This window comes from Streptopelia decaocto (assembly GCF_964273445.1).
Source record: "Streptopelia decaocto genome assembly, chromosome: 12".
Classification (NCBI taxonomy): Eukaryota; Metazoa; Chordata; class Aves; order Columbiformes; family Columbidae; genus Streptopelia; species Streptopelia decaocto.
Window position 1 is genome coordinate 2,824,791 of NC_138667.1, and position 16,899 is coordinate 2,841,689.

Genomic DNA, 16,899 nt, shown 5'->3' on the forward strand with positions numbered 1-16,899 from the left:
GGTTTCATGTTCCTCACAAGGGGAGCAGGAGAGGCAGGCGCTGAACTCTTCTCTTTAGTGACCAAAGACAGAACCCCAGGGAATGGCAGGAGATGTGCCAGGGGAGGGTGAGGTTGCACATTAGGAAAAGGTTCTTCACCCAGAGGGTGCTGGACACTGAACAGGCTCCCCAGGGAGGTGTCACGGCCCCAACCTGACAGTGTTCGAGACTGGACAACATCCTCAGACACACGGTGTGACCTGTGGGGTGTCCTGTGCAGGGACAGGAGTTGGACTCAATGATCCTTGTGGGCCCTTCCAGCTCAGGACATTCTGTGATCCTGAAATGGGCTTTGTCAGAGCTCAGGAAGGTCAAATGCTTCTGCTCCCCATGTTTTTATCCTCTAGTTTGCTCCGTGTCTCCCTTTCTGCCCTCAGACCAGCTGCCAGGTCCCAGTGCAGCAGCCGAAGAGGCCTCCCTCCCCCAGGGCAATGACATGCCCATGGCCAGGCCCCTGCCCGGCTCTCCCCGGTGCACAACGGGAAGGGCTGGCCCCGTCCCCATCCCCTGCCCCAGCCGGGGCTCCTCTGCCACCGCCCAGCTGGCACCGGGGAGGGGACCCGCAGCCAGGTCACCTCTGCCCCCGGCCGCGCTGCTGGCCCGGCTTCACAGGGCTTTTCTTACCCCTTATCGCAGCAGCTGAAATTCCAGCCAGATAAAAGCCAGCCGCAGACTTATTCAAAACATTTATTAGTGTTTAAGGAAAATAATAGTGTGAAAGGTACAGAGCTTTGTCTAAAGCCATATGCATTTTCTTTTTTACAAGCTTATTTGGCTGCAAATTCTACGTGAGACAAAACTAGTATGTTTTTCTCCCAGAGATTTGGAATTAAGGACAGTTTGTCTTTTTTATTTTTTCTTTCCTTTTTCTTCCCTCTTTTTTCCTTTCAGTTCAGCACTTTAAGTCAGGACAGCATTTTCCAGGGTTTACTGATACCTTTTTCCAGTAGGCATTTTGCTTCTCCCAGTATTTTCATTCCAGAACAAGGCTCATCCCAGATGCAAAGCAAAAAGGAAACATTCATACCTTGGCTTTTAAGCTAAACCTCCTTCATGAACAGCAAGTTCATAAGGAATGTTAATTAAAGCATCATACAGTATCTAAATGGACATTATTTTCTTTTTTATAAAGAATTAAGGCTATGTAGATGTCACAATAAAATAATCTCAGGTAAAACACACCCTACTTGTTAGATATGAAAGAAGGTTTAACAATAAATAAATGATTTATGCTGTCAATAACATTATGGAACTGTATAAAACTATATTTATGCAGCTTTAAACATAAAAAAAACATACTAGTGGCATGAATATATACAACACAGGTCATGACATACGTTTAAATTATCATAGCCAGCAGTGTTCTTTTTTAAATGGAGACACTATAATAAATAGAAATGTTAAATATTTACAATAATAGCATATGTGGAATCAGTAGATGAACACATAAAATCTTCACACACAGAGGAAAAAAAAGTTATGCCTTATACAAAAATCCCTCCCACCGACAGTTTGCCCCCCGCTTCCCCCATAATTTTCATTGACTAAACAAGGGAAACATACAATTTTCCCCACAGAACGAATGACTACAAATAAAACTGTATGCATGCTGAGGTGGTACGTTGACTGAGACATTCAAGGATATGTAGATCTATACGCTTGGTTCCCATTGATGAATCAGACCTCTAGTGAGAGAAGGATCTTATTTTAGTTCAATGCAAGAACATCGCATCGGTAGCGAGGAGTTTTGTGTTTGTTGGGGTCTTTTTGGTGCTGTCGTTAAAACACTTGGATTCCCTTTTTGGTTTGAGCTTGTTCTTCATGGTGGCTGTGTCACCAAGGGGAGAGACCGCTCGCAGGAAGCCCCCGGAGCTACTTGAGAAACCTTCTTATGGTGCCACCAACAGCCGCTGAGTTTTTTGAGCAGAGGAGCTGCCCGTCAGCGACAGGTTTGAGCCCACCCGTGGGGGACAGCCTGGGTGTCCCACCCGTGGGACGGCTGCACGCTGGCACTGCCAGGAGCTCTGCTCCTCGGGTCAGCGTGGTCTTCACCACTGCAGTACCTGGCCAGATCTCACCTCCTCCCAGTTAAGTCGAATGAGAATTTTGTCACAGAACTTAGCTAAAATCAAGCAGGATCAAGGTCACTTCTTTAAACGATGACCTGGTGATCGCATAGAGACACTTTTTCAACTTAACGCACCTCTCTTGCTTCCTACGTGCCTTCTGTTAAAAGCAATGCCTATAACTTCTGCAGGTGGATAAATGCATTAAACCCTGAATATTGCTATTAAGAGCTGTGTTCAGTTAGTAGGAACTCAAATCTGAGCTGGAAATTGTAGCCAAATTCTGACACCCTCTACTCTTTCTACAGCTTCTTCCCACCATGTGATAAGATGTACGTTAGTTCACTGGGTACTTTCTGTCTGTACTGAACTACCTTCCTGCCCCCACAGCTTTCCTCCCAAACTTTCCAAATGAGAAGGCTCAAGTCCCTGGTGTGATTCCCACTTTCCAAGAAAACTCACTTCTTCTCTAGAGGAAGCTGAAGAGCTCGTCCTTCTGTCCCTGTGGATGCTGTAACCTCCATTTCCAGTACAGTATCTGGGGATACAGGATGGCACATCTGCAACCTGAGAATTACAGTTGCATAGGGGGGAGGAGAGATATGTCCAAACACCTCATTCACACTTAAAACTGCTTAGAGACAATAAGCTCTTGACAGTTTTCATCTTTAGTAACTCATTCTGCAGAGGCTGGTGGTCCTTATCTGCATGACAACTAAAAAAAACACCAGGTCAACCCCCCTCTCCTTATCTTTGGCATCTGGATAAACCACAGCTGATAGGCATGTTATGGTGGGGCTCCACGTCCCAGCAAACGGCACCACGTTGCTGCTAAGGAGAGATTTCTGATGGGCTTTCAACACAGCCCTACAGAAGAACTAAGTACATGGGGTCCTTTGCTGTCTGAACCTTCACCCATCCTTTAACCTTGGGCTGTCCATAGGGGTGGAGGAAATGTATCGCTGAGTGAGCAGGCGTAAGCAGAGAATATGCACAGGATTTTTAGAGGTCCATGAACATACTCTTGGGAGCCCTCCATACTGTGCAAGTCTTAACAGTCACATCGCCTTGTTTGGAAGCTGGCTACTCGCCTTTGATATGTTGTAGTGACTGGATTAGCAAGTGTCGAGTTATGCAGTGGTTAAAAAAACCAACCAAACAAACAGGGGGCACTTAAAGTAGGCAGCATCACCCAGATGGGAACAATGGCTCAGAAGTTATTTGAGAGGAAAGCGGTGGAGCTCCAGACCACACGGTTCCTGTGTGAGAGAGGGGGTAGCTATTTCGCTAGAGAGCATCACACACAGAGCCTTGAGCTCCTGCGTTCTCAGCCACAGGCAGAAACCAGATCCCCCTGGAACTCAGCCATCTGCTGTTGGGCTGCGCCCTAAACCTTTGGAGGTGCTAAGCCACAAGCAGCCACATGCAATCTCGCAGAGCCCTCTTGGAACCTTCTCCCCAGGCAAGGGGACCAAGAAAAACAAACAAACAAACAACAAAGCCCCAGAACAACCCAACAACCCCCAAACAAGATCCTGAATTTCAGCTCATGTCTGTTTCATAAAAAAGGGGATAAGAATTTAGTCGGAGACATTTTGCCACATCTGGTGGCTGCTCAAGTGTTGAGTTTGCTGGATCTATAACCCATTGCCACTGCTCTCCCTTTGCTACTATATACACTGTTGCTGAGGTCCATATATATCTTGCAATGCCCTGTGCTTGACCTCTGAATGGGAAATGCTTTGGAATGTCCATAGACGGGAAAATGGGACTCAATGGAGGAGGCTTCCAGTGGAGGGGGAGGGATGGGGGGAATGGGGCGTTGGTGCCTTTTTTCACCTCCGGATGTCAGAGAAGTCGGACAGTTCGTCTGCCCGGTCCATGATCCCGTGTGGCCCTTTGGGACCGTGGCCCCCAGCTTTTACCCGGGCATGGGCACTCAAGTGGCCCTTGGTACCTCTCTCTCCCTTAGATGCTCGCAAGCTCTCCCTGTGGTCAGAGTCGGCGTGGGCCAGCATGTCCCCACGGCCAGCAGCGGCTTTGTTGGCTTCACCCGACTTCTTCTCGGGAGCCAGGATGGTGTCACCGTGCGCAGTCGAGGTGCAGAAACTCAGGATGGAGCAGAGACTTCCCCAGTTCTGTTCGCATTGGGCCTGGACACTTCTTGTTATTGCTTTTTTCACCTCCTCGCCACAGGTGAGCAGGATATTCACTAGGTCAACATACGGTCTAAAGGTAAAGGAAACAGTGAGGAGAGTCAAAAAATGTGTAAGGGTTATCTATAAGTAAACAAGCTTCACCCTCCCCGTGCACAGCACACTTTGTAGCCTTAGCCCCCTCCTCCCCACTGACTCGGCAGCCTTGTAGAGCAATTCTGCACCATATGTTTATTATGTATATTATATACTAATTGGCCATATCGCTCTAAGAAATGCACATGCTGGCATCCCATCAAACAAAGCTTCACCGAAATGCTCTGCCTGCCTTGATTGCTCCCCCACTGGCAATGCTCTGGGAGAACCGACATGAATATATGAGGTTTACACGCTTGGCAAATGGGGCTGTCAAACAGCACTGCTGTCCACACCTTCTGCCTCGATCGCTTTCCCTGCCCGTTCATCTTTATTAGTCAAGATACACAACAAAGGAAACCTGCTGTTGTCCAGAGCCGTCAGCTTCATCAAACACCTTGTTATCTCCAGGTGAATGGCTGGTAACAGAGCACACACCGACCACAGGTCTGCAAGAGGGAGGCATTTCCTCACCTCTGCAAAGAGCAACAGATACTCAGCTAGAGGTTTTCTCGCTTTTCTCATCATCTTTAGCATTCCCTGAAGCACCAGGTGTTGATCTCCACCACAAGCAAGATCTTATCTGGACTCAGGATCCAACCCCACAGAGCTCAGACACACAGAAATCCACTTGGATGCCGCTGTTTCTTCCTACACCAAGGTGTGGGGTTTTTTTCTCTCTTCATTTTCTTACAGAATTGAGTACAGCCTTCAGTATATACCTTTTCCCAGCCAAACAAGGACTCCAAACGAGCCATGGCCAAACACCATCTGTGTGCCCCCAGAGCACAACACAGCGTGAGCGCAGGCACTTCGGCCTCCTCAGCCGCAGGTCACTGAGTGCAGCAATTTTAAAATAGTTGCGGTCACAAGTTTTGTGGGTCAATATTGATGTTGCCTATTGACACAACCGCTCAGCTGCTGGCAGGCCCAGAAGGATGTGCTTAAAATTCTGTCTTCCACGGTAGAAACCACCCCCAGTGCAAGTGGGGAACTGCCTGGGGTCGGCAGTTGTGGCTGTGATCAGTGTCTGGCACTACCCTGATTTTACTTTGCCCAACTGCTTAAACTCACTTGGAATGACTAATCTTGGAGAGTCACCTATTCCCCATCTCAAAATATTTCCCATGTTTGGATTGTTTCTGCCGTTTAAAAAAAAGGTTCCTTGGAATGCAGCAGCGAGCAATCTGCCAGGGCCTGTCACCACTTCCACCATGGCTGATGGGCCTGACCCCCACCCCAGCGCAGCTGACACAGGAGGAGCCTTCACCACCCCGATCGCGTTCCTCAACAGGGAGAAAACGGAACAGAATAGCCAGAGAACAAGTCCGAGAGCTGCCACTTGCTCCTTCGCTTTTTGTTTTAGACATAAAATCGAAGATGAGAGCTGAGCACGTTGCATACACAGTGATCCAGCAGGAAGAGGAAAAAAAAATCATAGGGAAAACAGTTGCTGCAATTGGGCATAACCTTTACAAAAAAATCTCTGGAAGAAAAAGCTTGCTGGTATGACTAAAAAGTGTCTCAGCTGCCAAATATTTCAGGTATTCAGAGTCTGCCAGAGCCCTGTGGATTAATACTGGCCCATTTCTCCTTCACTGTTTTACTTTCTGCATTTCAGCTGGCCTGACCATAGGGCCTGAACTGAGCACAAGGCTGCAAGTCAGCAGACATGATTTTATTTCCAGCTCTGCCACACTTGCCTATTGATCTTGAACAAGTTCCTTAGTTCAAAAGCTTCAGAGATGGCCTCTAAATTTAGGGGAGGGGAGGAGGCTGGGTGGGTTCTATTTGGGGAGTCCTGCCTAGGAAAGCTAAGCTCCGACTCCACGAGATGCTGAAAATGAAGTGTAGGAAGCTCTAAGTGAGATCATGCAAATTATAGGTGTTCAGCTGAATGCTCTGTCTCTTCTCAGATGGAGAACTCCCCAGTGAAGCTCCCCAGAAATAAGCAGCTGCCTTTGGGCATTCCTGCTTTAGCCTGTTTGTGAAACAAGGATAACTTCTCTTTGGACAGGCCTTGGACTTTCTTAGTTCTTCTCATCTCCAAATGATGCAGGGGGGAGTTAACTGGTACCAAGTACCCAATTTACAGCCTATTAACACAGCCTGAGCAGTGGCCGCTGCTTTGCAGGAGGGATCCCCGTATCCCTTCTCCCCCAGGATGCTGCTCTTTGCCCTGGCAAGGCCACGATCTGCCACCAGCCATCCCTTTGATCCCAGCCTCAGCAATGTCCATGGAAAGGGCCTCACCATGTTCAGCTCCTATGAACCACAGCAAACGATCCTGCATTTGAGAGTAAACTGGCATCAAAGTGTCTCTGCAACTGCAGCTTAAGTATTAGGGGGGTGGTTTTCAACAGCTCCTTTAGAGACTGATGAAAACACAAGGCTAAAAGTCAAGAAATAACTCTGTATAAAAAAAAAAAAAGATTGGTGGGACTGCAGGGGGTTTCTGTGCTAATATCCACCAGGGACAAGAAGGCGTAGAGAGGCATGGTAAGAAGATGCTCTAAGGTTAAGCTTGCTGCCAGCCTTCTTGTGTGGGAGAAGTTCACCTGCAAGAAAAACAGGCTCAAATTTTTGCATCTGTGCACAAAGAGCTGGTACAAACAGCTTGTGCCTGGTTTGTTGCTGTCATGTAGCAGCTTTGATCAATTCCAAATAGGATTCATGCCTGCCATTCCTCAGAGGGCAGCTGTGTTCCCAGTCAGAGGGATGAACTCCTCAAAATCTGACTTGTGCCTTCATTTTGTACACCTCAATGTTTTATTAAAAAGCATCTGAGATTAATAAGGAATAAGATGAATGGGAGATTACCTGGGGGACTGCAGCTCTTTCAGGGACAATTAACTACAAGACATTTGAAAGTATGTATTTAAAGAAGAAATTATCATCTTACTGACAACTCCGCACAGACCTTCTTCCCCCTTCTCCTCTAGCTGTCATCTTTAACAAGATACTGTGGTCAGGAACAGTGCCTTTGAGCTCAGAAAGCACAGAAACATTGTCAGATGGCTCTGGAAACAGCAGACATGGACACTGTATTTGCTAAAGGACCAAAGAGACAGCCAGCTCCAACTTCAACACACTTCATTCCCTTCCACGGTTACATCCAGCCCTTTGTAAACAAACCGGTCTTCAAGGGCCCCTGTGAAGAAAGCACTGGCTTGGCCTGGTACATGGGAAAACAAGACGTGCTTAAGGCCAGGAGGTGCAACGGCTCTTGGGCAGATGCACAGCCCGTTGGCACCGTCGTGCCCCTGGAAGGAGCTCCCACACCTCCGACTGCACCAGCGCGGAGACACTTACTCATGCTGCAGCAGGTCTTTGAAGTGAATCATCTCCACAATGACCTGGACGTTCTCCTTGGCAGCGGAGCAGAGGTCATGCTTCAGGTAGCACTCCCGCTGTAACTGGAACACCATCTCTTTAATGGCAGGGCACTTACGGCTGATGCAGCTGAATTTATGCCTCAAGGCATGAGCCTTACACTTCAGAGCGTCTTTAATGAAGGATTTTCCCTAAGAAGAAAAGAAATGGAGTAGGTCTGTATTTTTGTCCATTAAGCAGAGCCGCTGATTTATGCCCAGATAGCTGCTCCTCTGCGGGACAATGTCAAGGGTTATTAGATTGCCAAGGGTACCACTTAATGTCTTTTCCCCCTCTTCTTTTTGTTTCTCTGCTCTTAAACACCATGCCAAGTTACCTGGCCTTGCTGTCCCTGGGGAGCTGAACAGATGGGGCTTCCTCCCCGGCCTATGGAGGTTTCCCTACCCCAGCAGCTGAATGCCCAACAAGGGAAAGGGCAAAAGTAAGCGCCTTGAAATAATTCAATGCTCAAGTTACTGGCTTTGTTTGCTTCTGATCTGGCAGCACAGCCGGTTGACGGAAAGGAGAGCGCATCCTGCCATGGCTGAGGTGCCCAGGTCCACAAGCAGATAACCACTTAGTAACTTCAAATTAGGTTTCTTTCTTTTAATTTTAAAATTAATCTGCAAACTCCTAAGACATGTATACACCGTCTATATGTACCTGCCCTATTCCCAAGCTGTCGGTATTTTCTCTACTACCGCTTCCTCAGAGAGGGACTCAAATCAGCACTAGTAATAATCCTTCAGTGTCTCAATGTCTGTTTGCTGCAAGAACTTCTGAGATTAGGAAAATCAAATCAAGAAACCAAAAAAAGTAAATTGCAGGGAAGCTGCTTTAGCAGCATCTCTTTAACCACTGTTTGTGATTCCTTCATTCAGTGGCTTAGTGGGCATCAGAAACCTTTCTTTTTGCTGTCAGATGCTATGGCTGGCACACACGGTGCATGTCACAGTCTGACAGCTCTGCTCAGATTCCTTTCACTTTGCTGAGCAATAGGTGTGTGGAAGCCTCCTACACTGCCTCCAATCTCTTCATTAGCTTCAGGTCCTTTGACACAAGTGCTTCATGAAGTTCTTGTCCTTTATCCAAAGAGCACCCTGGCATAGCTCCACCAACATCAACCACCCTGTTGGGCCCAAATTGTTTCAAGCCAGAAATGTTTCTTGCTGATCAAAGAACTGCTTCAGTCATCATCCCTTTCTATTCCCCATATCAAAGGCACTAACTTGCCCTTCCCCTTCACACACAGTAGGCAAATAAGGATAAAAAAGAACGTTCTTATATAAACCAAACCTGACATAAATTCTTAGGTTTCAGAGTGAGGGAAGGAGAACAGAAAGCAGAGAACAGAAAATGGCCAGTGTTACTCTTGTCATTTAATGCAGCCTGAAATAACTGTAGACAATACAGAGATGAGCCGTGAAAAGCCAAGTCATAGCAGAAGGTGAAGTCGCCTCCATACGAAATAAAGCTCCAGGGGTTTAACACTTATGCACTACAGTGGAGACAGCCTGGATGTGAAACGGGCTGTATTTGATCAGCAATATCTGGGGAACAGGCATCAATGGCTACGCTCAGCCTTTGCAGGCACCCTTCCCAACAGGGCTTAATTCTTTGGTCAACTCTGTTCACTGAAAGAATAATTGTGCAAAAATAAACGAGTATTTTCTGTAAGCCACTTGGAAATTAAGCTGAAGGTTTTCAGATATCCACAGGAGAAATGATTCCCGTTTTAACGGCTAGCCAGAGCCTTTGTATGTCCTTGAGAATGTGAGCCTAAAACTCTAGCCCTTCAAAAGTGTTTCCTACTGGCTGGTCGTACCATCCCTCATGGAACAGGCAGGATCCTGAAGACAGCTCTACTTTATACCATACTTTTAACAGTGCCATGTAGCTGGTGCTTTTAGTCAAGTTATACTGTAAACTGCACGGTCAAGCCAAATGCCGCTGGCCTGTCGTAATGTTCTCTTCTCTCCACACTGTAATGGGAGAGTAGGTTTACAAGACATAATAACAGGATGTCTCGATGCATAAATGGTCTGGGGAGAAAATGAAGGAGACAAACTTAATACCGCATACCATCTAAGTAATGTATTCGAACGTCAGTGCTTGAACCAAAGCATTATTTGAACACAGCAGCTTTCAGGAGGTTGCCTGTGCTGGTTGTGGGCAAGTCGTGAGAACCAACTTTAATCACTGCGCATCGGGAAATATTCTGATACGCCTAAACGAACGGGGAGCCGAAGCTGCATTTCTGAATCGGCTTTGAACAAACATGGTGTAGAAGCTAAAGCCACCTAGTGTTTCCAAAACCATGTTCGGCTACATTAGTGTTCTGATTTAGTTATGCTGGGTACAGTAGGTGGGAGCGATCCAGGGAGCTGTAGCTGGAGACAGCACATCTCCTGCTGCTCTGTTGCTGGTCTGGGGGCTTGATTCTGGACACTTCCACAGGAAAACCTTCACTGAAGCTGCGCATGCACAAAAGTACATTTGCTCCATAACGGTAACTTTTTTCCATGTGTTAAAGAACTAAACCCCGTGCCACGTGTATGTTAGAAGCAAGCAGATACGTAGTGCGTTTCGCTGTGTTACCTGGGCATCAAATTTTCCAGCGTTGTGCAGGAATGTCATACAGATCTCGTGTAAGCCTCGGATCTCGCAAGAGTTGTTTTCAAAGCATTCGAACACTCCACATCCCACATCGCCAGCATTAACCAGGCAGTGCTGGATTTCAGCTAAAATGAGCATTGATTACAGTTAGTTTGAAGAACTGTTCATAGAAGTTGGTGGTGGGTAGGGTGGGGAGGGAAAGAGTTATTTTGCTAACATCATTCGTTCAAAAGAAACAAAAACCACGTGACAACAGTAATCGTACCCCCAGCATGCCCACTCTTTGCAGAAATTACACCTAAACTTGGGTATATTATGTTATGAAAGTGACATCCAAGAAGCAAATGTCAAATCCACTATGCTTACGTCAAACTATTTCACTTGAGAACTGTAATGCTTTTGCATTCCTCAGGAGCAAAGGACAGGCATGACTTTGGCTGTCTGACTTGCACAAAGTCCCCCATCAAATTCAAGTGCCAAAACGAGAAGCCCGTGACCCAGGCAGCTAAAATGTCTCATTTCTGCTACTTTGAGCTAGTTTCTGGCGATTTAGCACAATGTTTTTTACAGACCACCGGGTCTCCCCTGTTGTGATGTCCACAGAGTTAATGGCAAAACTCCCACTGATAAATAAAGTCCTTTGCACTGAGTGTTGCATAAAGCCACAACTATGTCCTCACCTATGCAGAAATCAATTGAAAATACATATATTTATATACATAGTACATAAAATAGATCTACTGGAGCTAGCTGCTACATATATGTTTATTCTGCCCTTTCAGATGTTATGTAATACTGTAAAAAAAATGCTAATACTCACTCACCAAAAAAACCCTAAAAATCTAATTCTTAACAAGACAGCTTCTGGTCCTTTGAAAAAAAATGGATGTAGTAGTACTGCCAGAGAGAAGGTGGTTGCTGGAAAAGCCTGGGGATAAAGTTAAACAGGGGCAGCTTTTAGACCAGAACTGAGGATGCTAAGAATTCCTGTACCCTGTGCCCTAGTGGTACCTTTAATTAAAGCTCGCCCTTGGGAGCCAGCCTAATCCCCTTCCCGACCGCAGCATGTTTCAGACATCCCCAGCCTCCCCCTTTGCCATGCGGTCCATTTGCAAATCTTCACAGCAACTTTTCGGTCTGATTCCAACCCTCCGCAAGGCAGAGCGCGGAGCCGCGGATGGAAACGCAGAGTCCGCCGGAGTTCACACGAACCCCCGGCAGCTCGAAACCAAACCACTACATTTTTTCTTTTTCTGTTTCCCCTTCTACCTGCCCCGAAGCGCATCTGGGGGTGGGACACGGGAGCCCCCGCATCGGCTCCTGAGATTGTCTCAGCCACACGCGAAAAAGCTGCGCAAACACACACGCACCGAGGGGGGTGGGGGGGAGGGAAGGGAGGTCTTTGTGGAGCGCTGCAGAGCGCGGAGCTGGGCTTTTTTGGGGCCGGGAGCTCAGCTGTAGTGCTTGTGTTGGCATCCGGATGCAAACCCTTTTGCCGGATCACATGTCCTGGCTCCAGCGTGCTGAGAACTGCACAGTGCCGTGATTCACATGTGGCAGTCCCTAATGGGCATTCGTGCATTCCTGCTCGTGTGTGTTTAAACACGTCTCGCAGCACTGAGTGTTAAAAAAAAAAAAAAAAAAAAGAGAGAGAGAGAAAAAAAAAAAGAAAGGGGGGTGGGGGGGAAGGGAAAAGTCTGGAGCCCGCGGTCTCTCTTTGCACGGCTGGGAAGCGATCCAGCAAAGTGCACGCCTCAGCTCTCTCTTTCTAGACAGATAATACCCGGGGGAGGGAGCACAGGGGGCGGGAGAGGAGGAGAGAAACCCCCGGTCCGTTGCATCATTGCACGACTCCCTAGGGAGGAGGCAAAGCACCAGTCATTTCCAGCCGCTTCCCCTTCCCTCCCCGTCCCACCCCCCCCACCCCTCGACCCGGTTTCAAACGCTGCGCCGAGAAACTTTCTCCTCCCCAGCGCAGCATCCCCGCGGCGGCAGCAGCATCCCCGGGCCGGGGCCGTTCCACCGGGCTCCCCCCGGCCCCGCTCCCCCCGGCACGGGGCCGCTCGGCACCCACTTTGTGCCCGGCGAGGCGTCAGAGCCGCTTCGCCCGGAGCGCTGCCGCGGCTGTTGCAAGGGCAACACGTGCTTGGCAAAGCCGGGCTTTAAAGGTAATTAGGAGCGAGGTCTTATTTCCTCTGATGATTTATGCCTGACAGTCGGACACCGAAATAAAAACGCCTGGCATAACTCAACGCGGCCGTTTCCCCGGCGCTCCAGAAGCAGCGAGGTGGGGGTTCTCACATCACCTTTGCACCCACCCTCCGCCGCCCTGCCCGTACCTGTGTTCTGCAGGGACAGGCGCCCCTTCTGCTGCGGGGTCCTGTCCTGCGGCCCCTCCGGCGGGTGGGTGGCCTCAGTGCCCGCCGCCGCCCGGGCGCTGGCGAGCAGCAGGAGCACCAGGGCCAGCAGCTTGCCGCGGAGCTCCGCGCACATGGTCGCGCCTTCCCCCCGCCGCCGCCGCCGCGTCCTCCCCCGCGGGGTGCCGCACCCGGGCCCAGCGCGCTCCTCGCTGCGGCCCTGCGAACCGCATGTGCCCGGCGCGGCGGCGAGCGCGGAGTGGCGGCAGAGGCGCCGGAGGGTGCCTCAAATATCCCCGCCGAGCCCCGGTGTCACTCGCATGAGGGAGCCGAGCAGGTGTCGCTCCGCGCCGCGGCCAATGGCAGCCGCCGCCCCGCTCCGACCGCCCGCCGGGGGCCGGCCCTGCCCCGCCGGCAGGTTGCAGCCTCCCGCCTCCCCCGGCCCCCCCCGGCACCGCACGGCGGGGGATGGGCGTGCGGGGGGCAGCGGGAAGGGGCTGCACCCCCGGTGGTGGCGAAGAAAAGAAGGTGAAAAAGAAAAAAAAAAGAGGTGAAAAAGCGGGATTTTGACAAGCAGGCTGCTTTGGAGGGAGGGAGGCAGCACCGAGCGGCTGGTGCCCCCGCAGCTGCAACTTCGGGGCGCTCCAGACGCCGCTGCCCTTGCGCGGGGAGCCGCGGGGGTGCCCGGAGCCGGCTGCCCGCGCCGGCCGTCCTGCGGCACTGCCGCCTCATTGCGAGACTTGATTTAAAAGAAAAAGAAAAAAAAAATCCCTCCCCGAAGAAGCTTTTGCACTGACTTTCTTGGAAATCCTCTACTCCATCCATCTCCCCCTTCTCCCCCCTCCCCCATTTTTTTTTTTTTTCCCTTGGGATTTTGTACCCTGCGAGTTCCGACGGGGTTTGGGCCAATTCCATCACATGTGGCGGGTTGTGCTGGGAGGGGGGGTTGTGGTACCTGAGCGCGGACCCGGCTGGGTGAGCATGGCCAGGCGCTGCATTCCTTGACACCCCCCCGCCACCGGGGGAGAGCATCATCCTCGCAATCCCCCCCGGAGCACCCCACACCACCCCCCCGCCAGGTCTGGCTGCTCCTTTCTGTTCAGTAGCTGGAGCGAGGAGAAGGACGTAGGCAAATCTCTAGCAGGTGATGAGAAGTGTCGCGCTCGCTGGGGGTAGGGGGGAAGGGGGCGTGCGTGTCTCCCCTTGCCCTGCCGCAATGCACATCAGATGTTTCATCAGACCCCGCAGGCCCCATGCGGCTCCCGCCTCCCCCAGCAGCCCCCGAGCCCCCGGCGCTGCCAGGGCGCGCTGTGCTGGGGGCGGGGGTCCCGCGAAGCGCAGGGGGGGGGGGCGCAGCCAGGAATGTCTCCAGCTGCCGCTGCCGCCCGCTTCCCCACAGCTGTCAAAATGCACTTGAGGAAATCCACTCACACCTCCCCGAGCAGGGGTCTCCTCGGCGGGACGTGACACCGCGCCGCAGGACCATGGCTCCACCGCTACGCACCAGCAGGCACGTCCCGACACCCCCCTTGCAGCCCCCAGCACATCCCCACTCGCCTGGGCCTTCCCTGCTCGTGTCCCAGGCCGGGAGGTTTGTTTGCTGGGTCTGAGCGGTGCAAAGTTTGTTTATCGTTCTTTAGGGTTTGACTTTGAAACATCTTTTTTAAGATTGAAATTCTTAACGGTGGTGCCAAGCTCGTGTGGAAATTCCCTTTTATCAATACGCCGCTGCCTTGTAAGCTGCAACTTGCAGCTTTCCTCTGAGGAACTCTCTGTGCCAGTGCGGATGTCTGCAAAGCCCCTGTGCCCCTGGGATGGGCTCTGCCCTTTTTGACAAAAGGGCTATTAAAGGAATAGGTTTTTCTTCTTCGTTTTTCCCTCACCCTGAGTGCCTGGTGGCCCTTCTTTTGTCCTTGTTCTCTTACTATTTATACTGCTGAAGAGCTTTGCTATTTAATTGCCTTTGCTAGGTCTGACTAGCTTGACTTTAACAATTTTCATCTCCAGTGTTCAAAGAGCAGGGACTGAATGAACTCAGGAGCAGCAGAGAGGGAGTCTGGGCAGGAGGATTTAAGGGACAGCAGTTTTTTTCTGTTGGAGGAGGCAGCAACCAATGTATTGTTCATAACCAGCAAGTCTGCATTATACATATAATACATATTTCAGTGTTTTTTTTTTTTCTTGAGCCTCACAAATTGCACTTTCTCCTAATGCCCTTTCCTTGCTGCTTTAGGTCTGATGCCCTCCTGCAGCCATTTCTCATCAATCTTTCTGCTTCTTTTTAAAGTTACGGTTTTCATATGGGGTTTTGGCCTTGTGACTTAAAGGGATTCTGTGCATCCTCCATGCACCAGAGCCCGGGTCCCTCCCTCTAGTTGGCTTCTCTAGGCAGGTCTCATCATTCCTCAGAGCACGTCCTTTGAACCACGCAGCCCTGGCCTCCCCTGCAGCCCATATTGTATTCATTGCTCCGTCCAAGATTATTTTCACGGCTCTTTTCCTTACCAAAACCATCCCTAAAATAGCACCCCCTCGTGTCACTATTTGGTGAAGAAATCTGCTGGCTGTCACTACCTTGAGCATTTTCTGTCTCTTCTGCTCAGCAGACATTGCTGGGCAGTGGGTGGCACTCAGAGCTGTAGGATTTTTCCTGCCTTTCCCTCTTGGGGTCACTCATCAGGGTGCTCCCGGGGTTAGAGGATCCCACTCAGCCCTTCCTTAGCAAGGAAAGAAGCTGCGCCTGCATTTTAAAGGTGAGCCCTGTCAGGGGAAATGCGCGTGATACACAAGTCACGCTCTAGCAAATTTGGCATCTTCTGGAACGTGGTGTAACTCGCTCCCTGGCAGCGCCATCGGCTGCCAGTTTGAGTGCCAGGTAATTTTACAGAATAGTTACCAATTCCAGCGATCTAGGGGCTGGTTTCCAGGAGACTTGGGATGCCTGAATCCCGAGGCACGGAGCCTGCAGCTTTGCTCCAGCCGCAGGGAGCTTGCGTGGATGCAGGCGCCTGATTGCAGGATGGTGTCTGGTTGCGAAGCATTTGATGACGTGTTTGAGGAGCAACACTTCGGAGAGGATCACGGCTACTTCCAGCAGTTTTGAACGACTGATGGCTTTTAAGAATATGCTTTCAAGTTCCCTTTGGCTAACATACACAGGTTTTACTTTTAAAGAGTGTTTCATAATTTGATTAAAACTTTATATGATCAAGCAGTAGCACGAGCATTTTCCATCTGCCTTTAAATGGGAAGCGTTTAATTATTTGGGGTTTTTAGGGAGATGGTTATTAAGAGGACTGTGTCCCTGCAAGGCCATTGCAGGCAGGCGAAGGCTGAGAAATGCTGTGCAAGAGGCTCTGGCACACAGGGAGAGGGAGAGCACGCCCAGTTATGAAGGACGGAGAGGCCGATGACTTCAAAAGGGAAGAGGATGCTGTGAGAAGGTGTGCCGAGGTCTGGATTCTGGGGTTTTTTTATCTGTGACTAAACGCATTTCACAGTAGAGTTAGAGTAAGCTGTTCTGTGCAGCCCCAGCGGCGCAATGGGATTTCATCAGACTTGAGAAAATAAGCAAGACAGGGGAATTTATTGTTGCCTCTTCTCCTGGGTAATTTCCCCACCTCGGGGCTTAGCGCAAAGCGCTGACTTGCAAATGACACATCATTACGAAGGCAGCTCGGAGCTGCAAAGCATCGCTGGGAAAGCGGTCGGGGAGAGCGGAGGAAGCTGCTTCTTGGACTTGGGACCTGCTCTGGGAACACGTTGATTTAAATTCCCACAAGCTGGTTCTCGGATGGTGCGAGTGAAGCTGCTGACAGTGACTGCAATGGGATTTGACACTGGAGAACCTGTTAGGCTCAGTAAATGTAGGTCTGTTGGGAAGCTTCAAAGGGTTGTATTTTAAGTCACTTTTCCCCCATCTATCATCGATTTAGTGTTTTTGAATCTCTGGTAACTGTAATTTTTATGATGAACGAGCAGAAGCTGGCAATAAAGCCACAGAGAATGAAATACAAGAAAAGTCAGAGCTAATTAGATTTAAAAATTGTACAGCCATTTTTTTTTTCCTAATTGCTTGTGTAAAAATCAAGTATTTGAGAAATGGTCTCAATGAATTATGCACCAAGTTTAAAGATGGTCTGGCTGGTGTGATAAAA

General features: G+C 49.8%; 1 protein-coding gene across 1 annotated transcript; it reads right to left on the reverse strand.

Moving 5' to 3' along the window:
- Nucleotides 1-713: 713 nt before the first annotated feature.
- STC2 (stanniocalcin 2) lies at nt 714-13,274 on the reverse strand. The gene is made up of 4 exons (XM_082063775.1): nt 12,725-13,274; nt 10,368-10,510; nt 7,710-7,921; nt 714-4,335 (listed from the first exon to the last, which is right to left on the reverse strand). The coding sequence occupies exons 1-4, from the start codon at nt 12,876-12,878 to the stop codon at nt 3,942-3,944; spliced, it is 903 nt and encodes a 300-aa protein (XP_081919901.1). The 5' UTR covers nt 12,879-13,274; the 3' UTR covers nt 714-3,941.
- Nucleotides 13,275-16,899: the final 3,625 nt, after the last annotated feature.